Source organism: Podarcis erhardii (assembly GCF_964252035.2).
Source record: "Podarcis erhardii genome assembly, chromosome: 1".
NCBI classification, from domain to species: Eukaryota; Metazoa; Chordata; class Lepidosauria; order Squamata; family Lacertidae; genus Podarcis; species Podarcis erhardii.
In genome coordinates, this window is record NC_138497.1 from 48,569,907 (window position 1) to 48,597,048 (window position 27,142).

Sequence of the window (27,142 nt, forward strand, 5' to 3'; positions counted from 1 at the left end):
CCATAATATACCAGTATAGGATAGCATAGAAAAGAATAAAACTGCTGCAGGGGGGCGGGAGAATTGCATACAGAGCGATTCAAGGTATGTTCCACAAAGGCAACAAATAGCCAGTGCAGAAAGAACAACAATGTGATACTGTTGCTTTCAGACACATTGTTAAGCTTCACCGTAGCACTTTGTTAATCTCCTTCCTGCAAGTTCTAACAAGACGGTTGTGCCGAGGGACTGAATTCCCTGTTTATGGAACATAAATCTGTCCTCCCCTTCGGTGTCCAAAGTAAGGGTGGGAAGTTAAGAAGCAGTGTTTCCAGACGATCAGTGTGGAAAACTCATCGCAGAGTCTCTCAAGCACAAACTCCAGCTTTACACCCACTCCTTTTCTCTCTCATGTTATCCCCCGCTTGACTAGGAGCACCAAGGCTGCCATCTTATTTTAGTTTTCACCTCAAGCAGTTGCGACCCCAGGAATGTCTACTGTGCTGCACTGCCAAATCTAGTTTAAAGGAATGCAGAGTTCTCTTGCAGAATTATGCACTCCCCCAGTGGTGTTGCCAGAGAGAAGCAGCCTGCAACCCACCAAGACAAAATAGGAGGCAAGGAAACTTCCTCCTCTGTGCTATACATGCAGCTGCTACATTGGAAGGGAGGGGACACAAACACAGAGAGAGAAGGGCAGTCCATCCTATTTCACAGCCTGAGGCAAAACAGGAAGGTGCTGCTGCCCTGTGCATGTGCTGCCTGCCCACTTTGTTGCCCCCTACCAAAACGTTGCTTACTGGGGTCCCACAACTTCCAGGTTCTGGTGAGATCTCACAGACACCTCTGCATGGTTTTGCTGAAATGTTAGCACATAGAAATAGGTGAGCCAGCTGTATAGTGCAGTTGGATCACTTCCTGGAAATGTAGTTTCAGTTTGTCTTATGCAATTGTGGAAGGGACAGGTATTTATCCTCCGAGTTCACATTTGTCCTTCTGGAAGGCAGTGGCGGAGCTTCATGCTCTGGCATGGGGGGGGGGCGGAGAGCAGGTGGGAGCGGGGCTGGTGTGCGTCCTGGGGACATGGCGTGGCGTGCCGCCTTCGGGGGTGTGATGCCCAGAACAGGTGAGGGGGGCCGCGATGGCACCCCACTGGGATTGCACTGCCAGGGGCAGTGCACTCCCCCCGCACTCCTCTTCCTCTGCCAGTGCTGGAAGGATGACCTTGTTTAAGAGACGGGAGACTCAGGTTCAAATTGCCATGAAGTTCACTGAGTAACTTTGGATGTGTCATTAAATCTGAATCTGACATACCTCACAGGGCTGTTGTGTGGGTGAAGGCAGTAGGCCGAGAACCAGTTGTGATCTCTCAGCTCCTTTAAGGAAGGGTAGGATATGTTGTTTAGTCGTTCAGTCGTGTCCGACTCTTCGTGACCCCATGGACCAGAGCACGCCAGGCACTCCTGTCTTCCACTGCCTCCCATAGTTTGGTCATACTCATGCTGGTAGCTTCGAGAACACTGCCCAACCATCTTGTCCTCTGTCGTCCCCTTCCCCTTGTGCCCTCCATCTTTCCCAACATCAGAGTGTTTTCCAGGGAGTCTTCTCTTCTCATGAGGTGGCCAAAGTATTGGAGCCTCAGCTTCACAATCTGTCCTTCCAGTGAGCACTCAGGGCTGATTTCCTTAAGAATAGATGCGTTTGATATATATATGTAGGATATATATATGTAGGGTAGGATATATATATGTACTAATAGGTAAATTATAAAATCTGAAGTACATCTGCAGAAGTTGAAGTGCAGTCTTCCTGAGAGTAAGTACACAGGATCAACTGACTTGTATTTCACAGGCTTAGTTGTGCAAAGTAGATATGAACAAAACATGAAACTCTGTAATTTTCTATGTGATAAGTTCTCCTGGTTAGAAAGGTTTTGGTTAAATTAATGTACCCAATGTTAGTCATACTCAGAGTAGACAAACTGAAATTAATAGACATGACTTTGGTCCACTGATTTCAGTAATCCTGCTCTGAGTAAAACCTAGTTGGATACAATCCATCTTTTTAAGCTTCTACAATTTGTCAAGTTAAACAGCAGCAAAATAAAATATGCAATTTCCTATAGGGAATTCATTACTTGCAATAATTGATAATAAGCCATAGCATTGCATAAAATCAGAATATGACTAGGCATGGTTGGTGTAGAAAGCAACACTCCACCCCCTCATAAAAGGTAAAGGTACCAGACTCTAGGGTTGTGCGCCCATCTCACTTAAGAGGCCGGGGGCCAGCGCTGTCTGCAGACACTTCCGGGTCACGTGGCCAGCGTGACAAAGCTGCTCTGGCGAACCACCAGAGCAGCACACGGAAACGCCGTTTACCTTCCTGCTATAAAGCGGTACCTATTTATCGACTTGCACTTAATTGTGCTTTCGAACTGCTAGGTGGGCAGGAGCTGGGACCGAAAGACGGGAGGTCACCCCGCCGCGGGGATTCGAACCGCCGACCATACGATCGGCAAGTCCTAGGCACTGAGGTTTTACCCACAGCACCACCCGCGTCCCCTCATAGACTAGAACTAACTTGGGGTCACTCAGTGCAGTTGGTTAGCAGTGGATTCAGGAGAACAAACTCAAGGAAGTACATATGAAATTGGCTGCCACACCATGTCACGATGGCACCTAGATGGCTTTTTAAAAGGAACTAGACAAATTCATGCCGGATATGTCTTCCTTCTGCCACAAGGCATGAGAATGAGTAAGAACCTTCAGGGTTGGGTGCAGCAGATTTCACAGATCCAGATGCTTGGGAACATACCATGACGGAGGCCTCTAGTAATCCTCCTCATGCCTTGTTTGTGAGCTTCCAGAGTTATCTAAATTGGTTCCAGGGCATGGATAGGGAGCCTATGGGCTCATAATTCCCACAGGACCACAGCTAAAAAAGTTACTGCAGCTTCCATCACCTGGAGTTGAGGTGCATGGGCATAGCCAGGATTTTTTTGGGGGGGGGGCAGGACTTTTGTTAGGGGAGGGGCAGAACTGATGTGATTGGTCAGTTAGTTAAGTATTTCGATTGTTTTGCTTGATCTAGGGGGGCAGCTGCCCTCCCCTGCTATGCCCATGGTTGGGGGGGGGGGAGCTGAGAGTCCTGGCAATATCTGCATGGCTGTAGGTTCCTCCTCCCTGGCCTAGTCTTGATCCAACAATATTCAAAGTGTCTTGCCTTTTGGATTGGAAACTCTCACAAAGTATTTCTCACAAACCCTTTTAATATGTTGCTATCCTAAAATAACAGTATTCTGAAAAGGATGAAATGCCCTTCAGAAATTCTGTCCCTGCAGAGATCAAAGTTTTAGTGGGTAAGCATTTAGTAAATTCAAATGTTGCATTCGAAATTTTGCTACTAGATTCCGTTCAAATTTGGCAATCTACTGAATATGCTGGGTTCCTTCCCCTCAAAAAATAAAACAAATCACAAGCCTTTATTTTTATCTTTTAAGAGCTGTAGGTGTGAAGTGTTTGTAGGCAGCCAGAAGCAAATCTCCTCTTAAATTATGAGAGGGCGGGGAGAGAGCACGTAAAACAAAGGTGGGAACAAACCCCACTTCATTTCAGCTTTGTTTCCCAGTGTCTTCCGCTGCAGGAGCTTCTCACGGACACCGAACTTCTCGTAACGGTGACTGACTCTCTGCTCCACGTAAGAGAAAGGAGGCGCTGAATCCTACCGAGTCCCCTCACATTCCTTGCATTGCTTTGCAACACATGACCACGGGCACCAGTAGGTTAAAACCGCATATTTGTCCTCTCAGCAGCTTCTGGGACTAGAACTGTAAAATCCCCCCCCCGAACTCAAGGGAGACGTCACCACGCCGCTCCCACGGAGCAGATGAAATTCAGACGTCACATGTGCAGAGGGAAGGAAACTCGAGCCGGGAGGGGGAGAGGAAAGCGCTCTTAAACCGACCTATAAGAGCCGCTGGAAGTTGCGATTGACACCGGAGAGACTCAATCGGGGTTAGGGTGGCCCTCGAAAATGAACTTTGGGCAACTCCGCTGAACCAATAAGGTCAATCGGGAGGCAGGGCCGCTTTGTCGCCCACCCCCCACCCCTTTCGGTGTGTGCGAAGATTAGATTGCGATCTGGCAGGGGGAGCTGCCTTATTCTCTCGGCTCTCGCTGCAAGTGGAGCTGCGCCTTCAGCAGCAGCAGCAGCAGCAGCAGCAGCAGCAGCAGCAGCAGGGAGCTGTCGAGCCCAGCAGCCCCGACGAGGCGAAGCAGCACCGAAGGACCCCCGGCAGCCTCTCGCAGGAATGGATCATTATGACTCTCAGCAAACCAACGACTACATGCAGCCCGAGGACGACTGGGACAGGGATCTACTTTTGGATCCGGCTTGGGAAAAGCAACAGAGGAAGGTAAACCTGGATCTCGCCTCCCTCCGGCGGTGGGCGGTGGGGAGGGGAGCAGAAGCCCCATCAGTCTAGATGAGACCGAGGAGGCGGCGGCGGCGGAATCTGGGAGCGTGGAGGGAGCGTGTGGGATCGGCATCCCGTGGGGCGCCGCCGAGGAGATTCGTGGGCGCCGCCAACCCGCACATGCTGCTGTGCAGTTTCCATTTGCCCCCTGATTTTTGCCCACGCTGTGTAGATCCGGAGCAGCTGCTGAGCCCAGGATACCAGGCGCTTCTCCTGCGCCTCCGCCGCCCTCTCCTCGGGAACCTCGTGGAAGAATTTCAGCGCCGTTCCATTCCTCTCCGTCTTCTGGTGTCTGGGCGGGCGGCGGGGATGGGGTGGGCGCGACGCTCAGCCCAGCGCGGCTAAGGATTTGTCTCCACGGGAGATCTGCCCGCTTCCCTCCCTCACGCACGCTCGCTCACCTCCTCCTCCGCCGTCCCCACCGTGGCCGATCTGACACGGAAATAATGTCTTGTGTGGACGGTGGCGTCTCGCTCCCAGGGCGCAATAATTGGAGAGGGCTCATAATAACCAAGAACTCCCTTTAAAACACACGCGCAGTAGGGCAGGGGTTAAAGTTCTTCCATAGGCTTGGCTAGGGATCTATTTCGTTCGGAATAGACCAGCTTTGCCAGATCATGCTTTGCCCGTATGTAGCCTTTTTCCCCTAAAATAAAAAGCTTTTTTATTTAAAAAGAAACACCGTCAGAGGCAAGCATGAGGTTGCTAGCGAAAGGCAGCGGAGGTGACGTGCAGAAGGGGGAGGGGGAGACGCTGCTGAAATAAGGCGGTCGGCCGCGGAAAGGGTGGCGGAAGGTAAAGGGACGGAGCCGTTTGCGTTGCTCAATGCCTCGGCGCCGAAGTTGCCTGCCTTCCTTCCTCCACCTCCTCCTCCTCCAGCAACAGATGTTTTCCTCGCCTGCGGGCGGGAGACAGGCTGGCTGGGCTGGCCTCTCCAGCGTTTCGCAACGCCACCTTCCCGGAGGGGCTCTTCGAGCAGGGAAGTCAGTGGCTGGGCAGTTTGCGCGCTTTGTTGCCTTGCTAGGTGGAAGCAGCGGGGCTCCCTCTCCTTCGCCCCGCGGGGAGGGCGGCGCGTAGGTAGCGCGTGTTCCCTGCCACCCAGTGTCATTCTGAACGGCAACACTTCCTCTCCCGAAGCAGTTACCCGCCAAGGGAAGTTGCTTTAAAGGAGGGGTTGTCCCCTCCCCACTTCCAGCCGCCAGAAATCTAAAGGTGTCTTTGGGAAGGTCGAGCAACCAGATCTCTTTGGCCAGCGGCCTCGTGCCGGCGGCCTGCAGTTCTTTCTTGTAGGGCGAGAATCCGGAGCGGGGAAGTGGGGGGTCCAGGTTATCCGAAGCGGGGGCTGTGTCAGGCCGATGGGTTGGGTTGGGTGGTGTTCGTGACCCGCCTGCGCGCAGAGCCACGCTCTCCCTCGCTCTCTGCCCTTCGCTAGCGGGATGGTGGCTCACTTCAAGTTTTGAATGGTGCGGTTTAGGGCTGGGCTTGTGCAAAACTCATGTCCAAAAATGGTAACATTCATCCCATTTTTAAATTTAGGGAGGCGGGGGAGGGAGGTTAGGAGGCGTTCTAGCTTCTTCATTCTCTCTCTCTGCCCCCCCCCCCCCAATAACCAAAGGCATCCTGTATTAGCTCACTCTGGAATCCTAAGCCCTTAAACATTTCCCTTTAGTCATTTGTCGGACGGCAAAGCCCGATGAAGAGGAGGGGAAGCATTTGGCAAAGCTGACTCCTAGCTATGTGACACACAGAAGAGGTCAGCAGAGGGAATGGCTTCTGCGTGTCTGGCTGGAGCTTTGTATGTATTTTGCCACATTAAAAGGACTTTGATGGAAGTCTGGTGGGTAAAAGAAGCATATTTTTAAAAACAGCAACAAGTGACTCCCCTCCCAAGGAGCTCTGAATAAAGGTGGGAATGTATCAATCCAAGGGACTGACTAATTGGAGAATACCCTGTTGTCGTTCCCCTTGCCTAGTTTATGAAAAGATGTATAGATACTTTAAGATGATGTGCCTTCAATGGAGGCTAAGTTAATTAAAGAACTCCAGTCAGCGATATGCATCCTGCCTTGACAAGGCTTTGTAGAGAAAATAAAGACAAGAGAAACAAACCCGGAAAACAAGGGTGCTCATTGAAGAATGGGGTGCAGGGCAGATGACCTTGGCATGACAACAAAAGGGAGAGGAGTGGTAATTTAATTCTCAGTCCATGCGGTGGGAATGTTAAATTGCTGGCCCATGGGATGCAGCAGAAGTTGCTACTGAGAGTTAAATTACCACAGAAGAGTTATGGGCAGATGATTCTTCAGTCTCACCCCCTTTTTTTCTTAAAACGTCATGTTGTTCTAATTAGTAAACTTTGTGCAGCAAAGGGAGAAATTCTGTATATAGTAGAACAAAGAGATTTGTCCCTCATTTCTCATAGACAAATTATTTTATCTCTCTTTTTTTTCGCAGTTAATGTCTACATGCCAAGCAGAATTTACATGAAATCAGCATATAAAGACAGTAAACAAAATTTTTAAATCCTTCATAAAAATCAAGTATCGTTAAAGCTCATAATTTCAAGACAAAATATAAAATACTGTTGAAACTGGGTAGAAGATAAGTTTCTAGTGTATGCATCTTAACGTTACAACTGGAAGAACTTTAAAAGGCTTCATAGTATTAGTAGTTAATTCCAAAGTGCTGGGGGGCACTGATCAGACCCTGTTCTGCGCCCCTGTTATTCTAACCTTTTAACCATGGGGAAAATCCAAGCAGAGCTGAATCTGTCACTCTTAACGAGATCGGCTCACATTGTGAACAGTCTGCTGTAAGGCAGGAGACAGGAACCTGTGGCTCCTCAGATATTGTTGGGACTCCCTCTCACCAGTCCCAGCTGGTATGTCCTATGGCTAAGTATGGTGGGAGTTTTAGTCCAGAAATATAACGTAGTCCCTAAGGCATAGTGAGCTCAAGCTTTGTAGAACTCCAATCCTAAAGGCACTTGTTAGGGAATTAGGTTGAACTCTGGGACTTACTTTTGAACAGAAATGCATAGGATCACACTGTTTGGTTTTATAGTTTAAAAACCAGCAGCACCCCGAACTTTGTCAAGGAGCCAACTGGCAATTAATGCAACTTACGCAATCTTGCAGATGAATGGGTCATATGGGCATTCCTTGTAGGCCATCCCCTGATTTGGGAGTGCAAGGAGAATGTCTGACAAATTAGTCCTTATTTTAAATGAACCTAAATTTCAATTATTTTGTATTCCAAATATTTTCCAGTTACTCTGGAAAACTAACGTTAGTAAGTTCTTACATCCCTTCTTTGCACTAGCTAGATGACCCTCATGGGTCCCTTCCAACTTTACAAATCTGTGAACATTCAGGGTGTGTAACAACATTTCCTTAACATGCTCTAGTATCCCTGTAAGTCACTCTTCCCTTGTATAGGAGTTATCTAGTGAATCTGCAGGTAAGCTGGGATTTGGCTCAAAGTCTCATTATTAATGCTGTCCTATGGACCAAAGCAGCACTTGGAGTAGCAGATCTGCAACACCACTTGGCATTTCTCTGTAAACTAAGCATGAGGAACCTTCTGCCCTCCATATTGCTGAATTCTGACACCCATCAGCTCCAGCCAGAATGGGTAATGGTGGTGGATGATGGGAGTTGTAGTCCAGCAACATATGGAGGGCTGCAGGGTAGCCACATGTTTCTCAAACTGCAGGACATAAGATACTGGAGGGGAAAGGAATAATTCTGCATGTGCTCTTGGGAACGACAGACGATGAGCAGTGGGGGAGGAATAGCATCAGCAAGCTGGAGAAGGTAGGAAAGGAGAAGTATGGGGAAATATTGATTTAGGGAGGGATCCAAGGGCGATATATTAGTGGTTGGTGTGATTTCATAAAGTTTGAAAAGCAAAAGAAATGTGATTGGAGTTTGGCTGTGCTGTGGCTTGCAGTTTGGTACTTTCATGTAGGAAGTGTGACAAAGCAAGTATGTTTCTCATAGGCTAGAAACTGTGGCTTCTGGTAAGGGGGCTGGCCTCATAACCACAGGGAGAAAAATGGGCTAAAGTCACCAGTGCCTGTGACAGCACATCTCTTTTCACACCAAAACTTCCATGTAGATTGGACCCTGAATTTTAATGTGTCTCCCCTTGGTGGTATTCCAGCATGCACATGAGATTTTCTCACCTTCCACTGAGTCTCTGTTGTCTATGGAGATATACAGAGAGAAGCTGCCTGAGCATTTAAGTCAATAGATAAATAAATAAGCCTTGACCCAGACAGAGGAGAATTGTGAACAGGATTAATATCTGGTGTGTAGGAAGGACCATAGCTCAGTGCTTTGCTTGCAGAAGATCCTGGGTTCAATTTGGGGCACCTCCAGGTAGAGTTCACCTTTCTGAAACCTTGCCAGTTAGTGTAGAGACTACGGAAATAGATGTGCTGTTCTGTTAGTCTGTTCAGTATTAGGCAGTTTCCTATGTTTTGCCTTCTCTCAAAAACCAGCCTTGGGACCTCACCAACCTGAAAAGGACTGTTCAGCTCTTCTGCTCATGTGTGGTGTTGGCATAAGTGTGTGTGTCTTGCAGGCAGGTTTTCTATTTTAAAACTTTAAAAAAAGCTCATCATAGCATGAATTCATTTAAAAGAAAGAGGTTAGGTTATGTTTCTTGAATCTACAAATCACTTCCCACAACAAGTCCCAATGCAATTTTCAAGAATAAAATATGATAATAAAAATTCATAAACGTATTCAAAATATGATAAACATACATCTACATTAAATACATTTCCATATAGGCTTTGCACTTTCTACATGAGGTTTGAATTACGGGGTTAGTGTGCTTTTTTCTTTTAATACAATTTTTTTTTTTGAAGTTCCTTTTGAATTGCTTGAATAGAACTTCCAACCTTGACCTTTCATTCCCCAGTAAAAATAACTTTCTGTAGTAGCCCTGGCACAGCTTTTATAGGCTAACCACTGTTTCTTATTGAAACTCAATGAAACTTGGGCTCATTTAATTGTGGCATGTTGCAGGCAGGTTAGAGTTTTCTGTTGTAAAGTTGGCAGAATCGAACATTTCCTGAAACCTCATGCAACTAACTGCTAATTTTGCAACCAGTGAGATTTTTCTGGTTTCATAACCAAAGGAAGTCAGGTTGCTACATGGCACTTGTTTGAAGAACTTGCTCACAATGCCCAGTGTTTCCAAACATGGCATCTCAGTGGACAATAGTATATTTCCCCTATTTGGGAAACATTTCAGCTACTTCCATGGCAGTCGCCTTTATAAGTTGGCTTTAAAATGTGCTTTGTAATCTTTGCAAAGGTAAACAGCAAGCCTGACTCAGAAAATAATGCACTCAGCCACCCTATCAACCCCAAGCTGTTCTTTGCACTGACTAAACCTATTTTCTCATTAGGATCAAGAATACATTCTTGTGTTTTTTAATATTTAAAATTGTTACAGTAAACTAGTCCTAAAAAGGAAGGCAACTCACCAGGTTAAAGTAGCTAATTTTGTGTTCTCGCAAGTCCTCTGGGTGTCAAATTATATGAGAATACATTGCCCACAAGGCTGTTACATTAACTTACGGGTTGACAAGAATAATGTTTTTACTTAGCTAGCCCAGGTTGGAAAGCAAACCAGTTAAACAGAATAATAACCCAACCTTGACTTTAAAGGAGAGGCCTCTAAGAGCACACGGAAAGCGTAAGCAATCTGAAATATACTTTGCAAAGGAATATGGGGGGGGGGTATGTGTGTGTGTGTGTGTGAGAGAGAGAGAGAGAGAGAATAGCTAGGTGAATAATTAGTAGGAGGGTTATGTTTAGAGGTCTCACAAACAACTCTGCAGGAGTCACACATTATACAGGATGTTTTTAATGCATGGTGCCCTAGCTGTCACCTCACAAATGTTATTTGCACAGTGTTGTGAATTCCCAGAAGGATCCCAACAAAAGAGGCAAATTGCTCTAGAGTAAAGGTAGCTTCTTGTGTTACAGATGTGGGAGGTTTTGCTGAGTTTGTAGACATGGAGAAGTAGTGTCTCTTGTATTACTAATTCATACACCCCAGATATGTGCCCTGTGGAACTGTTTTCTTGAGTTTTATGTTTCACGGGGTGTGTCAGAGTCTGCTGAGTATGTTACTAATTCACACAAGAAATTGGGCGCAATTGAAAGCCGATTTTGAAAGCCATCCAACTTTCACAAACTGCTTTCCATTAGGCTTGGAGGAGGGTAAGGAGGGAGGGTGACGGCTGTGCCCTAAATCAAACAAAGGCTGGCTGTAAACCTTGATTTGCCACATGCACTATTCTGGGTTGTAGTAGCTGTTTCATGAATGCAAGCTGGCTGGGTTGTAGAAGGTGATACATGAAAAGCACCTGTGCCTCTGGTAGAATGCTCTTTTCTGGATGTGTATTGAGGCTTCAGTCAGCAATGAAGACAAGCAGATAGAAAGGACAGGTGAAGGGACTGTTGGATTAGTGAGGACCGAAGGCCTACACCTGGACACCAGTGCCTGCAAAAGGTGGGGATGACACAAGTCCCACCCACCCTGCCAAGCTACTCGGACTGGCACTTTCTCTTGACTCCAAAAAAACCACCTTGATATGAAACCCTGCTCTGTTGTTGGCTTATAAGCTTTTTGTTTAAGCTATGACTTGGAATTTACCTGTGAACCCAGCACCTTTCCTTAACCATGGTTTGTTTGACCCCCATCCCAGATGTTCATCCCAGTAAAAAGGCTTGAGACAACAGCCCTTGGGAAAGAAACAGAACATGTGAAGAATATGCTGTGATTTGTTCTGTAGTTCAGTCCCTACCTTTAACCTCCAAATCATTTCCCCTTCTCAAAGGGTAAGCATCCTGTGACAGTAGCTTTCAGTTTCCAAATTATTGTCCTACCAATGGCCTCTTGCAAGAGAGCCACACGCTATAGTAACCCCAACCATCATCTGACTCTATCTATTTCCCTTTTGAATGCCTTGATTACAGGGCTGGCATGGCATTTATTGGGGCAGTTTATTGAGGGGAGGATGGAGAGAAGGGAGGATGATTCTCCAGCCTCCCTCTCTCTCACACACAGAGGGAAGAATCAAATTAGAACTAATTTGTTTTTCACAGTATAGAAAAATGGTTTATTTAGAGTAGAAAGCATTAACATTTCCTTCACAAATTTTCTGTTATTACAACTGTTTGGTTATAAGAGAAAGCAGGAAATTCAGATAATATAAGCACAAGATCCAGTGCAATCTGTCTCCTTCATTGCGGAGGTTTGGACTAGATGACCCATGATTGTGCCGCTTCCAACTCTATGATTCTGCCATGAACTTACTAGCTCAATTCACACATAATGCCCAGTAAACATCAGCCACTTTTTCTAGGAAACTTCTGGACAATTCATCTGGGATCTAAAGTGCTACTTATGGTCATCCAAGGGCCCATTCCCCCCCCCCTTAAATTGCTGGCCCCACCCTTAGAGTTAAAAAAAAAAGGCTCATAACTCATACTCTATAAAATAACCTCTCTTGGTTGGTTTTTCTCGGCACATTTGTATTTCCCCCTCGAGAAGCTTTCATGTGTTCCTTTTCAAAGCATGCCAAAATGTTCTTAATTTCCTCCCCCACCCCTTCCTTTGAGACAAGCTGATGTATGGATAAACAAGCCACAGCAGAAACCATAAAGTCTGCATTAAGATGCTAGTGAATATGGTTTTTACTCAAAGGAAAATGCCTGAACCACCTCCTAGATGCTGCATGGTAAATAATAAAGCCCATCCTTTGCAACAGCAGTTATGATTCTCCCACTTTTCTTACTGCAGCTGGTAAGAATATTGGCTGTGATGGGAATTGTACAAAGTCCTGGTTACTTTGTTTTAACTACCTAATTTAAGTAGAATAAATAATTTTGTTGTTGCAATTATTAAGCAGTTGGGAGTCGGAAATCTTTGCCGATCAACTGCAAATCTCCCAGAGCACCTGCCAGTAGATGCTGATCTTCATTCTGCCCACCTCTGCCATGCACTCTCACAACTGATAGGGGCTGCAAGGCCCTTAGGACCTGGACTGGTAAACTACACTTCTTTAGGCATGGCAGACACTTGCAAAGTCACAACAATATGTTGCTTATTATGGGCTGGATCTGCATGGAAAACTGCTCTTGAAACACCCTGCTTCTGTGGTTCCCAGAGGCACCTGACTCACTGCTGTTAGAAACAGAATGCTAGGCAATATGAAGATTTGTCTGACCCAGCAGGGGTTTTCTGAAGTTGTTAAGCAACTACTCCTTAGCCTACATGACCTGACTGAGATGTTTCTCTCTCTGCAGATTCATTTCCCATCCAGGTTTCCCCTACAGATTATTACTTCCCTCCCAGATGCCCACCAAATAATTCCCACTTGTTTGTGTGTGTGTGTGTATGATGCTTCCTTTCCACAACTGGGTCCCAAAGGTTAGCACAAGAGAGTAATACATCTACTATGATGTTGCAGCCTAACTTATCCTCCTCCCACATCATCAAGCTTGGCCCCTAATGACGCTTAGGGAGTGATCCCTAATATTTTGCCCTTTATCAGTATGGTGGTGCAGTGAGATGTGCAATCCATGTATTTGGGTAAATTGGTCAGTTGTGATGTTACAATCGGCTGAGTCCTAATCTGTGCATGTCTGCTTGAAGTTCTGATGACTAATTAGGGTTTTGAAACTCGGTTCCTCTTCTCAGCCCCGCACAGTATCTGCTAGACTGCAACAGCTACTGATATGAAGATGAAGTAAGATCAACCGCAGTTTTGGGTGTGCAGATCTGTGCAATGTATTGAGAAAGATTTAACACTGGCTATCATTGCATCTTTACTTGCACTAGAACAGTCTTCCCCAACCTGGTGCCCTCCAGCTGTTTTGGACTGAAACACCCATCGGTGTCAACCAGCATGGCTAATGGCCGGGAATTATGGGAAATGAAGTTCAGTAAATAACTGGAGGGCAGCAGCTTGAGGAAGGCTGCTCTGCAGCATGAAAGCAACTCTCTAATCCTCACTGATGCCTTAAATATATTTGCCATAAATCTGGCACCATATAGCTGTCAGGGCTTCATAGTTGTAAGGCACATTTGTCAGGCCATAACATAATACATAGATATGTACTGTGATACATTCAAAACCTGAAAGAGAGATTTAACATTAAAGTGTGGAATCTCTATTCCTATTACAGATTGAAAACATTATTGTCAGGGCCAGAAGGAGTCTGAAAAAATAGCTCTGGGATGCATCTAGCCTACAGGCCATACATTAGCCATCTCTGACTTCACTTGCTCTCACTCACCCCTTCTATGGAACACAGATTGTTGTTTGTGAGGTGGCAGAGTCCACAGTGGCTTTGCAACTTTACCTGTCAGTCAGATTTTACAAATTAATTACAGTAGCATGAGATGAATGTCAGGCCTGGAACAGATACTTGCCAGGCAGGGAAATCCCAAGGTTTAGTTTCCACCATGGGCTTAGGTCCAACAAGCCCATAAACAGCTGGCTTGTGAAATCTTCCGCACAGTGGCTAATTTACACAACACATTTCTCATCATGAAGCAACTCTTTGCACTGCCACTGTGTAGAGAGTGGCTGTCTTTGAGCTTTACTGAGCACATCTCAGCAGAGTAGGTGGACATACGATGAGACTTTCCATGTGGATGTTTTCCAGTTTCCACTTGGATGTTTTCCACTAGGAACAGACTGTAGGCATCCATCTGTCTCAAGAGGCAATGGAGTACTTCTCTGGGGGTGAAGTCAAACCACTGCTTAGCAGCACCAAAGTTGCTCCCAGTATGTTTCTGAGCACGATTCAGTGGTGGTGCTGACCTTCAAATCCCTAAATGGCCTCGGCCCAGTATACCTGAAGGAGCGTCTCCACCCCCATTGTTCTGCCTGGACACTGAGGTCCAGTGCCGAGGGCCTTCTGGTGGTTCCCTCACGGCGAGAAGCGAATTTACAGGGAACCAGGCAGAGGGCCTTCTCGGTAGTGGCATCCGCCCTGTGGAACTCCCTTCCATCAGATGTCAAATAAATAAACAACTATCTGACTTTTAGAAGACATCTGAAGGCAGCCCTGTTTAGGGAAGCTTTTAATATTTGATAAATTATTGTATTTTAATCTTTTGTTGGAAGCCGCCCAGAGTGGCTGGGGAAACCGAGCCAGATGGGTGGGGTATAAATAATAAATTATTATTATTATTATTATTATTATTATTATTATTACCAAAGTGACCTCCCCAGGGAACAAGCCTGGGCAGTGTGTATGGAGCTCCTGGGCTGCCCAGATGACAAGACCCTCCTCTTGACCTCGTTGATGTGGTCCAAAGGAAAGCAAAGCAATATGTTTGGCCCCAGCTTGGCTGCTGCAGTTGCCAGAAGAAGGCATACAAGGCACCATCCAACCACCACCTGTGGAACTCCGAAAGCAGTCCAGAGGGCTTGACAGAGAGCACCCAGGCCTGAGGTACCCCACCTCACCCCTCTCCACTTGTGGGGACTGCTTTGTGACTGAACTCTTAATAGCTATACATGACCTAATAAAGCAGTAACAGATTTTTTTTTTACTTAGTGAGTTAAGTCTTATCAGACCTGTCTCAGAAACTGCGCCAAGCAACAGAACGTTGAGCTGATAAGATCAAGGCCTCAAAATGAAGTCTTGGGCAGGAATGAATACGCGTAATAAGGGCGGTGGGTTGTTTGGCAATGGCTGCAGCAATAAAGGCTGGATGGGGGGCGGGGAGAGGAAGGACAGAATGTTGAAGCAACCCAAAGGTTGCCGAACAAATGGCCTTGCAACTAACTGGAAGTTTTAGTAAAATTAGGAAAGACTCATTTTCCTGTTTCTGATTCTTTCTGATTCTGATTCTTTCGTTGTATTTTAACAGTGAAGGGCAATAGCATGTTTGCGACAGGGTTTGGAGCCAAGGAGTTATCTCCCTATTGTGCTGTAATGTTTTCCTCTTTGGTATCCATTTCCTACCATACTGCTGTACAGTGGTACCTTGGGTTAAGTATTTAATTCATTCCGGAGGTCCGTTCTTAACCTGAAACTGTTCTTAACCTGAAGCACCACTTTAGCTAATGGGGCCTCCTGCTGCCGCCGAGCCGCCGGAGCACGATTTCCTCTCTCATCCTGAAGCAAAGTTCTTAACCTGAAGCACTATTTCTGGATTAACAAGAGTATGTAACCTGAAGTGTATGTAACCCGAGGTACCACTGTACTGATATTCCTGACACCTAACACTTGGTGGCGGGGCTATTGCTCTGTTTCCCTATACGTATCTTATAAACCATACATTTAAAACACATGACTTTTCCTAAAGTTTTTCTGCTTCTCTAAACAGAAAAGTGTGTGGAGGGCACTCTTCAGTTTATATTTACAGTATTTATCACACCTTAGCAAGCAGAACTGCAGTCCTAACCTGGGAGCAAGCCCCACAAAATTTTATAGGACTTATGCCTGAAGAATGACTGTGATCCATATGCAGGGAGCCAAATCTGAGTTCATTCCTGGCAAAAGTTCCAAATTTCAGGGCCTGTCAAACATCTCCTTGGCACAAGCTCTTAAGGCAGGTTCACTACCGCTAGATTTTGCTTTGCACCCTAATAGGGGATCCAATCTGCAGGTGCAGGATGGCTGCTTGATTCCAGGGACCAGGTGAAAAGTGGGGAGACTGCAAGAATATATCTAACCAATAAGTGATTTTTGGGTGGGAGGGAAACGAGAACCTAATGAAGAGGCTTGTTATTATGGAGCTGAGAAACTATTGTGGGCTTGGTTCAGAGAAATAAAAGCAAACATTGCTTCCCTTTGCTTTCAGAGGTTTTTCACATCATGCTGGTGAGCAGTGGCAGGTCCAAGACAGTTTGCCAATATATTTCTGCTTTTCAGCAGAAAATCTCCTGGGCTGTACATTGAAGATCATTTAATGTGCATTAATCACCCCTTAGCATGCTTAAATTAATCTCATTTGTAAAAACAATTAAATTGATTAAAGAAATCGCAAAACTATTTATGTGTGAGTGTAATTACACCATGGTATAACCAAGAATTAAAGCATGTGACTTTGTTATCTGGGGGGAGAGATGCAGAGGAGCCTTTCCTGACCATGATTTACCTGTCCCCTCCCCAACAAATGGCAAACTGGCAGGGTACAAGGAAGCCACTCAAAATCAATCCAAGCTGTGTTACAGGCACAACCTAATTTACATTAGCAATGAGAGGTTGAAAGTGGAAAACCTGTGGCACTTTACAAATGCCGCACATTATCCATTCCCTCTGTCTCCTCTACTCTCTTTCTCTTCTGTTTCTCTCTCACACTTTCATTCCATTTTTATTTCCCCAAATTTCTCAGCTCCGTTTCTCCCCTCTCACATGCACCCAGTGCCCAACCATCTGCTTTCTGCCACTCCCAGCCCCTCACCTTTACCCTCGTTCCTTGGTGGGGAAAGGGCCCAGGCTGCTGCTCACAATGGAAGCTTGGGGGTAAATCTGCTAGTCGGGAATGCGCTCAAGTTGCTGCAAGGCAGCTGAATGCAAAAGGAAACTGGGCATTTTTCCTCCCTCACTTGGATGCAGCCTATTATGAGGATGTGGCTGGGCTGGTTGTTTCCTGTTCTTGGAATGCTGAGGGATGGGATGAAGCGAATCATGCTCAGCGTGGTATGAAACCAAGTGCTGATATCATAGTGTTGGCAAATGTGAGAGGGTTTGTTTTTTGCTATTTTATATGTGCGAGTGGGCATTTTCTGCCTCAAGGCCTGGAAACCTGAGATGTGGTTTAATGTAAAGGCTGAGGTTTTGTTCAGTGTCCCTGATTCATGCTTCAATCCTACACTAAGTAGGCTTATATAGTATTGTGCAATCAGTTGCCTTGACTGGTCCTTCTCTGTGCTTGTCTGAACAGCCATTGGTAGTTGGGGGGATATTTAAATAGGTGCATCAAAGGCAACAGTTTAGGGAATTCTTATTTCTCAACATTTCCCCTGAAATATATGTACAGATGACCTTATAGTGACTATTTTGCAATGCTCATAGTTACACCCTTCTGTGGCACGTAACAATGTTTAAAGTATGATAGAATAAGGTTAACATACTAGCCCACCAACTGCCTTAATGTTTTAATAATGTAGACATTATTCTGTAAATACAGAGGGTAACCCTGTCAAACTGGTAACTCTTGATTTTTAAGCAATATACGTAGAAGCACCTATTCTGCTGCCTGAATTGATGTACCCATTCTCTGGCACATTACTAGTGAGGCCTTTGCAATTGCTTTTCAGGAATTCCTCTCACCCTCTTAATGAGTTTTCAGTTTTGTCTACTGCTTCTGCTCCTTGGTACTGATGTAGATATATGTGTTATTACTGCTATTTCTGTTGTCTGGTCTTTTCTTTGACCGTAATAAAGATTAATTGACTGACTGACTGACTGATTGATTGATTGATTGATTGATTGATGGTTTTACTGTTTACTGGCTATATTCTATTCGTTACTGTGGTGCTGTATGAATGTTAAAACGGATACTGTCTTTGTAAACAGCTGGAAAAACCTCTGCCATAGACTTGTATGGAAAATCTGAAACTTGGCAGGAGGGAAAGGCTGACAGACAAGATACTGGACATCAAAACTAGAAGGATTTGGGGCTAAAATACCTTATTTTTCCATCTATAGGACGCCCCATGTATAAGACTGTTTTGGGGGACTCAGTTTTAAGAAAATGGGGGGAGATGTATCCATGTATAAGACACCCCCTAATTTTTGACATTTTTAAAGGATGTCTTATACCTAGTCTTATACACGAAAAAATACGGTACCTTTAAGTGTGTGTTTCAAGTATTTGTGCTCCCAGTTTGTGTATGGTACTTCACAAGGACTACCAAGATCATTTCTTTTGAGCTGTCTCCTAAAATCCACATGTTGTTGCAGTGGGGACTTTTAAAAATTGTTTTAATATCTTTGACTGCTGGATAACTCTTCTAGGTTTCAAATTTTTTATTGAATATTTTAAGCAGATTCTGTCCCAGAATAATGTGTCTTTATCTGAGACCTCTGGTGTTGATTGCTGTGTAGTATCCTGCCTTATGCTCGATGATGGCTTCCAAGCCGGATCCTGAACTGGGATTTTGGGAGTCTTGCCTATTCATGGATGCATGGTCCACAAACAGTTGTACTGAGAGGGTGTTTCCATACCAGGTGTTTACTTGACAATTGCCACTCGCTTTTTACAGAGCATCTGGAAAATGTACTTGTGAATTTATTGTTCCCCTGCATTTTCTTCACAGTGCTTCCCTCACTTTTGAGAGCTCACAATAAAGGAATAGAATCATGAAGCGATATGGTTAGAGGAGAGTAAAGGGGAAATAATGCTTTAAAATTAAATACAGTATTTCTTTTCCTGCCTAGAGATTAAATATGCTTCCAAGCCCTGAAGCACAACTTTATTTTTCTAAATACGTCTCAGTGAGTCAATCTGCTGTCTCTGCTGATTCATTCATGGCTGGATCCTGACTTTCTTCTTTTGTCTCTTCCATTGTTCGGGCAAGTAGTGACAAACCTAAAATCTCTTGCCCTTCTGTTACCCCTTCCTCTATCTGTCTGGCTACTTTAATAATCACTTCACATGCACCCACCTCCTCTAATCGTCATTGTACTGCTCTAGATTCATTGTCTTCTATTGCTAACCCACATTATGGACAACAGCTAGCAAAAACAACACAAAGCTTAAATTGATTCCTGTGTAGGAGAGGAAGCATCATGAAGAATATCGATTTCAAGCCTCTTCAAAAAGCCCACAGTATTGTGGCTTGAAGTAACTTGGGTTGTGGGTAGCAGAGGAAGGTAGCTTAGAGAGGAACAAAAAAAGAAAGATGTGACAGTGTTGAAACAGTGGTGTGTCGTGCTGCCAAAGCTCTGTCAGTTTTCAGACTAGATGTGCTGTGAGATTGAAGTGCCTTGTTCTTGTGTGTGTTTTGACCTATGGTGCGACTGGGGAAGCAACAGGAAAACCCAGCTGGGATTCATTAAAGGAGGAGAGGAAGAAACACTTATTAGAATCATAGAGTTGGAAGAGACCACAAGGGCCATCGAGTCCAACCCCCTGCCAAGCAGGAAACACCATCAGAGCACTCCTGACATATGGGTGTCAAGCCTCTGCTTAAAGACCTCCAAAGAAGGAGACTCCACCACACTCCTTGGCAGCAAATTCCACTGTCAAACAGCTCTTACTGTCAGGAAGTTCTTCCTAATGTTTAGGTGGAATCTTCTTTCTTGTAGTTTGGAACCATTGCTCCGTGTCCGCTTCTCTGGACCAGCAGAAAACAACCTTTCTCCCTCCTCTATGTGACATCCTTTTATATATTTGAACATGGCTATCATATCACCCCTTAACCTCCTCTTCTCCAGGCTAAACATGCCCAGCTCCCTTAGCCGTTCTTCATAAGGCATCGTTTCCAGGCCTTTGACCATTTTGGTTGCCCTCCTCTGGACACGTTCCAGTTTGTCAGTGTCCTTCTTGAACTGTGGTGCCCAGAACTGGACACAGTACTCCAGGTGAGGTCTGACCAGAGCAGAATACAGTGGCACTATTACTTCCCTTGATCTAGATGCTATACTCCTATTGATGCAGCCCAGAATTGCATTGGCTTTTTTAGCTGCTGCGTCACACTGTTGGCTCATGTCAAGTTTGTGGTCAACCAAGACTCCTAGATCCTTTTCACATGTACTGCTCTCAAGCCAGGTGTCACCCATCTTGTATTTGTGCCTCTCATTTTTTTTGCCCAAGTGCAATACTTTACATTTCTCCCTATTAAAATTTATCTTGTTTGTTTTGGCCCAGTTCTCTAATCTGTCAAGGTCATTTTGAAGTGTGATCCTGTCCTCTGGGGTGTTAGCCACCCCTCCCAGTTGGGTGTCATCTGCAAATTTGATCAGGATGCCCTTGAGTCCATCATCCAAGTCGTTGATAAAGATGTTGAATAAGACCGGGCCCAAGACAGAACCCTGTGGCACCCCACTAGTCACTCTTCTCCAGGATGAAGAGGAACCATTGATGAGCACCCTTTGGGTTCGGTCAGTCAGCCAGTTACAAATCCACTGAGTGGTAGCATAGTCAAGACCGCATTTTACCAGCTTCTTTACAAGAATATCATGGGGCACCTTGTCAAATGCCTTGCTGAAATCAAGGTAGGCTACATCCACTGCATTCCCTTCATCTACCAGGCTTGTAATTCTGTCAAAAAACGAGATCAGGTTAGTCTGACATGACTTATTTTTCAGAAATCCATGCTGACTATTGGTGATCACAGCATTCCTTTCTAGGTGCTCACAGACTGTTTGCTTAATGATCTGCTCCAGAATCTTCCCTGGTATTGATGTCAGACTGACTGGGCGGTAATTATTTGGGTCCTCTCTTTTCCCCTTTTTGAAAATAGGGACAACATTTGCCCTCCTCCAGTCTGCCGGGACTTCGCCTGTTCTCCAGGAATTCTCGAAGATGACTGTCAGTGGTTCTGAGATCACATCTGCCAGTTCTTTTAATACTCTTGGATGCAGCTCATCTGGCCCTGGAGACTTGAATACATCTAAACTAGCCAAGTATTCTTGTACTATCTCCTTAGTTATTCTGGGCTGTGTTTCCTCTGCTGAATCATTTGCTCCAAATTCTTCAGGTCGGGCATTGTTTTCTTTATCGGAGAAGACTGAGGCAAAGAAGGCATTGAGGAGTTCAGCCCTTTCTGTGTCCCCTGTTTGCATTACACCATCTTCTCCTCTGAGTGACCCCACTGTTTCTTTGTTCTTCCTTTTGCTACGAACATACCCATAAAAGCCTTTTTTGTTGCTTTTAACCTCTCTAGCAAGCCTGAGTTCATTCTGTGCTTTAGCTTTTCTGACTTTGTGTCTACACGTGCTGGCTATTTGTTTGAATTCCTCTTTGGTGGTTTCCCCCCTTTTCCATTTTTTGTACACATCCTTTTTTAATCTTAACTCAGTTAAAAGTTCTTTAGATAGCCACCCTGGCTTCTTTAGGCACCTTCCATGTTTCCGTCTCATTAGTATTGCCTGAAGTTGTGCTTTTACTATCTCCCTCTTAACAAACTCCCAGCCATCATGAACTCCCTTTCCTTTTAATATTACTGTCCATGGGATCTCACCCAGCACTTCCCTAAGTTTTATAAAGTCGGCTTTCCTAAAGTCAAGAAATTGAGTCCTAGTATGCTTGGCTGCTCCTTTCCGCTGTATAGTAAACTTCAGAAGAGCATGATCACTCGCGCCTAATGATCCTTCCACTTCTACCCCACTAACCAGGTCATCAACATTGGTTAGGACCAGATCTAAAATGGCTGTTCCTCGTGTTGCTTCTCCCACTTTCTGGACAATGAAGTTGTCTGCAAGGCCAGTGAGGAATCTGTTTGACCTTATGCTCTTGGCTGAGTTTGACATCCAGCAAATATCCGGATAATTGAAGTCCCCCATTACTACTATCTCCCTTCCTTTTGCATGCTTGGCCATCTGTTCCAGGAAGGCATCATCTATGTCCTCCGTTTGGCTTGGGGATCTATAGTAAACTCCCACAATGAGGTCCCTGTTATTCTTTTCTCCCTTAATTTTGACCCAAATGCTCTCACTTTGGCTTTGAGGTTCTAAATCTTGGATCTCTTCACAGGTATACACATCCCTGACATATAACGCCACTCCTCCTCCTTTCTTGTCTGGTCGACTTTGTTATGATCTTGGCATATTTTAGGAGTCAAAGCCATTCATTCTTCCTTGGGGAGGAAACAAACAAACAAACAAACAAACAAACAAACAAACAAACAAACAAAAGCATTGCCCACAAAATATGCAGTTTTAGTTAATTTTGCATAAACATGCTTAATTTGCATGCTTGGTTACTCCTGTTTAATCTGCATGCTGTGCTTGCAGAGCCATAGGTGCTGTGCAGAGCGGGGATATTATGCCCAGAGATGAGAGAAGAAATGTGAGAGAACGGAGAGCCGAAAAGTTGTTTGTAGGAAGAGGATATGACATAGAAGCACAGCATGCACCAAAAAACCGCAAAGGACACGGAAGCGCCACTTAAATTCCCTGAACCCAGTGTTACTTAGTCATCTCTGTTTTATTTTGTTTTTAGTTAAAATTTCAGATTATCAGGAATTCCAATTTCGTTCCAGAAATTAAATCCTGTACAAAGTGTCCCTATTAATGGAAGGTGAGCAGACCTGATCTTAATTCACTGTGTTTACAGGCTTGCATCTCCTACTGCATCAAATGCGCTTGCTGAAATGTTGAAGACAGACTGGAGAATTTATATATAGATATATAGATATAAAACCATTTGTGGAAAAGACGCTACGCTGTTCTTCTCTACACCTGAAACCCTGATTCTTGTTAGAGTTGTCTTGGAGAACTGAGGAGACAATTATTGATGGTGGTTTTGATATTAATTTCATCACATGCCTAATAGCATTTCTCTTGAGATTCTGCAGCTCAGTTTTGTATGAACCAGATTGGACGATCTGAAGGACAAAGGCAAGTGGCTTGCTAAGAAATGGATGGAATCCTAATTTTACCCAGTACCCAAGTCAGTCCCTCAGGGGCTGGCCTAAGACATTTTGGCACGTGAGGCAAACCACCAAATGACTTTCCCCTCCCCGGTAGGAAAGAAGGGTTGAGTGAAGATATTTGGAACAAGCTGGGAATAAAGATCTACAATGAGATCTTCTGCCCCTGTGGATCCTGCTGCCTGAAGCAATTGCCTCCCCTTACCTCATGGGTGGGCTGTCCCTGCTGCCCCCGTAGTACAACATTAAAGTTGAGCATTTTTAGAGAGCAGAGTTGTAAATATCCATGTGCCCTCTCATCCCTTTTTCTGAGAACTAATGCAGAGGTGGCTTTCCAGATGTCATTGCATTCCAGATCCCATCAGCCTCAGCCAGCATGGCCAGTGGTTGGGGACAAAGGAAGTTGTAGTCTAGCAATATGCGGAGGCCCCAAATCCCCACCTCTGAACTAGAAGAAGACACAACAGCGTGTAAATGTTCCCTTGCACACATACAGTCCACTGTCCTAGCTTACCTAGCCATGCACACACCTTGATATATGGCCTTCAGTTGATCTCTGCTGCTTAACAACAATTGGACAGTGAAACCATCACTACACCCACTGTATTAGTTGCTGCTACCATTAAATATTAAACGCTTCTGCCACTATTCACCTTGGCTGTTGTACTCACTGTTTAATGTGTTGCTGTTCTCAGTGCTTTGGGGAGTTTACTTTCCCCTTTCAAGCTGCCCTGGCTTCTGCTTTCCAGTATATTCATGAATGGATATGGCCATGGAAGGGAAGTAGTAGGAAGCAACGCTACTGTTGATAAAAGATCGGCTGTTATCTCCAGTTTCTGCTTTTTGTATAGTGCCCCAATTGTGCCATTCTGGGAAGAAGAAAGAAAACTCACCTCCTCTCCCTGGTGGCTGACTAATACTTGCCACCCATGCCATTTGTTCATTTTCTTTCATGTATGGCATAACTGGATTATGGGAAGGTAGTTTAAAGAGTGCATTCAGTCTCTTATAGGGAATGCCACAGTCCTTTATCTAGAACTCTGTGTGCTGTATGGAGCCTAAAACAGGCTGTATGTAAACAGACCTAAATAGAAAGAAGGGCCGTTCTTGAGCCTAAGACAACAAACAGGGATTCTGAGGCATTTGAAACTGTTGGTGGCTCAGCCATGCATTTCTATCATTGCAGTGAGCAAGGAAGGTTGATGGTGGTAGCATACATGAGTCATTTTGTTCCACATATCCTTAAAAAATAATAATCTCCACAGTAAAGTCACAAGGTGTAAACCTATGCATGTCTATTTGGAAGTGAATACCACTGAGTTCAATGGGCCTTAATCCCAGAATTTGCAGCCTGTCTCCTTGTTTTCAATTTCAGCGGCCTGGTTTGCACATCACTTTAAACTCTAGTTTAAATTTAAGCTATGGTTTAAAGTGTACGAGCAGAGCATTTGGCATACTACTCAAAAGACCTACAGTGCTCCTCCCTGCTCCTTTCTTTAGCACACCTGGAAGCAATATATTTTTATTGTCTCACAAACTTAAAAAAAAATACAGCTTCTTGTGAGTGCTCGTAAGTTTTCCTGCAGTAGTACACTTTAGTTCCAGCTGATGAGGTTATGCTAACTGTTTGGGCTTCTGAAGTAATAAATCATGCCTAAAATATGTAGGATTTATCATGACAAATTTATTGTCAGGAATCCAGAATGCCTGACCCTGGTTTTTAAATCTTCCATCACTAGCTAGGATTAAGTATTGTAGTCTTAAAACTATAACATTGGAAGGGATCAAAAGGCCACATGATTCAACCTCCTCCCAGAAGGAAAGCCATCATTGCAAAATATCAGCCCTGTAAATATACACTCATTTGTGTCATCTGAGTAAGGAAAAGTCTTCTCCAAATGACCAGGCAAGGAAGCTCTATTCAGGTGTTTGTGAATGGGTAGCTTCACCCCAGGTTTTGCCTCCTGCAACTAGTAATTATTAACATTTCTCAAACACTTAAAGCAATTAGATGCTGTTCAAAGAATTATTAAATTGTCTTTGCATCTACCCGCAGATTTATAATCTAAGAACTATTTTTCTTGTTATTTCTAACCTTCTGAATGCTCTTCTCTCAGCTTCCTTTTGTCCTATGATATTCTGTGTCTCTTTGTAGAAATGTAGAAGGGTGCACAATGGGTCATATCCCATTTAAAGAGAGGTTAATATAATCTTATTTATAACCACTTTGGTTATATGCTCCCTTTTGTTTTGTTTTTTTCTTACAATCTAAGGTAGACATAATGTATATGAGAAGCAAGGGATGAAATGTAACTGGAAACTAGAGAGGAGGCACCAAGCTGAAGAGGGGGGAAGGAGAAAGAGAATTGGTTAGAAAAATCATGGGAAAAGATGTGAGCTTTGAGCAGTTCTTTACAGTAGCTAAAGATGAAATAGCATGGGTATATAGAGCAAGGGGTTTCTGGCAATAAGATGCTGCCCTAGAGTATGAATAGAGGAAAGAACCAAGAGAGGCTGTGGTTATTAAGGTTGGAATAAGGAGAATGAAAGGAACAGGAAGGAATATAGATGTAAAAAACAGAGCACAAAGCGGCAAGAGTGGTGAACTTTAAAAGGCAGGACCTTATTAATATGAAATGGATATAATAAACCAATTAATATGGACAGATATTATTGGAACCAGTGAAAATACAGGTGGTGGAGATTGAATTTTAGAGACATGGCATGGACTGAGGTAGCAGGTTTAGCAATGGATTGAATCTGAAATTAGATCGTCAAAAGTTAATCCCAGTTTATGTGATCAGGTAAGGATGTATTGATGAAATTGTGACCTCAAAAGAAGCATTTGGCAACTCTTTAAATAGACTAGGTCCCTCTAAAGCAGGGATTGGATAAAGCAGATAGGGTCCAGAGAGAAAAGAAAATGATAACTTACTTACTGATAACAAACTGAAGACAATCAAGGTGTAGTTTAAGGAGAAGTAAAAAGAGGTTTGCCTTATTTAAAGGGCTCAGACATACATGGGGCAGAGAGACTCCTTCAGAGCGTCCTTCAAGTCTCAGCTCCCTTTCTCTGTCACTGACAGCTAACTCCCAGCAGGCTAGAACCTCTGGCCATTCATAGTCTGCTGTCAGCCAGACCAGTGACAGAATTTACCATTAATGATCCCTGCTCTTGTACAACATGAGGGGCCCATGTATTCTCTCTGTGGGTCGGTGCCTGTGTAGGAGAACATTTACACATCATTGTGTCTTCCACTAGTTCTGGTATGGGGAGTACAACTCCTACCATCTCTGATCATTGGGTCTGCTGGCTGGGGTTGATGGGAGTTGGAGTACAACAAAATCTGGAGGGCCACAGGTTCCGCCCCAATCTCTTCTAATGGGTCAGCCGTACACGGTATAGTCTGGATTGTCTGTTTCTTGTAGCTGCTGCTCTTCTTGCGAGGTAGAGTAGACTATTTGCAGATTCCCTTCTTCCTCATTTTCTGTTCACTGCTACCCACACTTCAGTTTTATTATTATTTTTGCACTCAACATTTGATTAACTGGCAAGGAGGAGACAGCCGAGAAGGATGCCTGGAAAGTGAGCCAGATTTGACATGGAAACATTACACTTGGCTAATAATCTAAATTGGAGCCCAGCACCTTTTAGGATAGTAAACTCTAAATGTTTTGCTTAGCAACTGTTGCCAAGGAATAATCTGTATGATAGCAAGACAAACAGAGCTTGCTGCATTCTCATGTTAATATTAATTTACACTCGGAAGGTGCCATGCTTGAAATATATTACAAATGCTTTAACTTATTCACTCACTGAGTGAAAGACAGAAAATGGGCTGTGCAGGGTTGGAAAAATGTATTTTGGTTATGTATTAAATGAAGTTTAATCAAAAAGCATGCGTTTCTAGCTGTTGGTGTGGTATTTGACTCTTTGTTTTCCCCCAAAAACCAAGTGTAGCCATGCTGGTCTGTAAGAAATTTCACAGCAGAGAATATAAGGAACAAACATTGGCTTAAAAGTGTTGGGATCAAAGCTGTTCTAAACTCCTTTCTGGGAACTTGCTTGTTTGTGAACTCTTAGTAGGAAAGAA

At 44.4% G+C, this 27,142-nt stretch overlaps 1 protein-coding gene and 1 long non-coding RNA gene across 7 annotated transcripts in view; one reads left to right on the plus strand and one right to left on the minus strand.

Annotated features, from left to right (window-relative positions):
* Positions 1–4,117: 4,117 nt before the first annotated feature.
* ACTN1 (actinin alpha 1) overlaps positions 4,118–27,142 on the plus strand; it is a 95,645-nt gene continuing 72,620 nt past the window's right edge. For 3 of the 6 annotated variants that reach the window (XM_081851596.1, XM_081851594.1, XM_081851593.1), the window contains exon 1: positions 4,179–4,396. In XM_081851596.1, coding sequence (XP_081707722.1) covers positions 4,292–4,396 — 105 coding nt within the window. In that variant the 5' untranslated portion in view covers positions 4,179–4,291. Of the gene's footprint in view, positions 4,397–27,142 lie in introns of all 6 variants that reach the window. The other 3 variants (XM_081851592.1, XM_081851595.1, XM_081851591.1) reach the window with 3 other exon arrangements.
* On the minus strand, positions 22,871–26,207 carry LOC309337257. Its single transcript, XR_014154144.1, has 3 exons — positions 25,988–26,207; positions 23,720–24,289; positions 22,871–23,003 (listed from the first exon to the last, which is right to left on the minus strand). It is a non-coding gene; the product is annotated as an uncharacterized lncRNA (long non-coding RNA).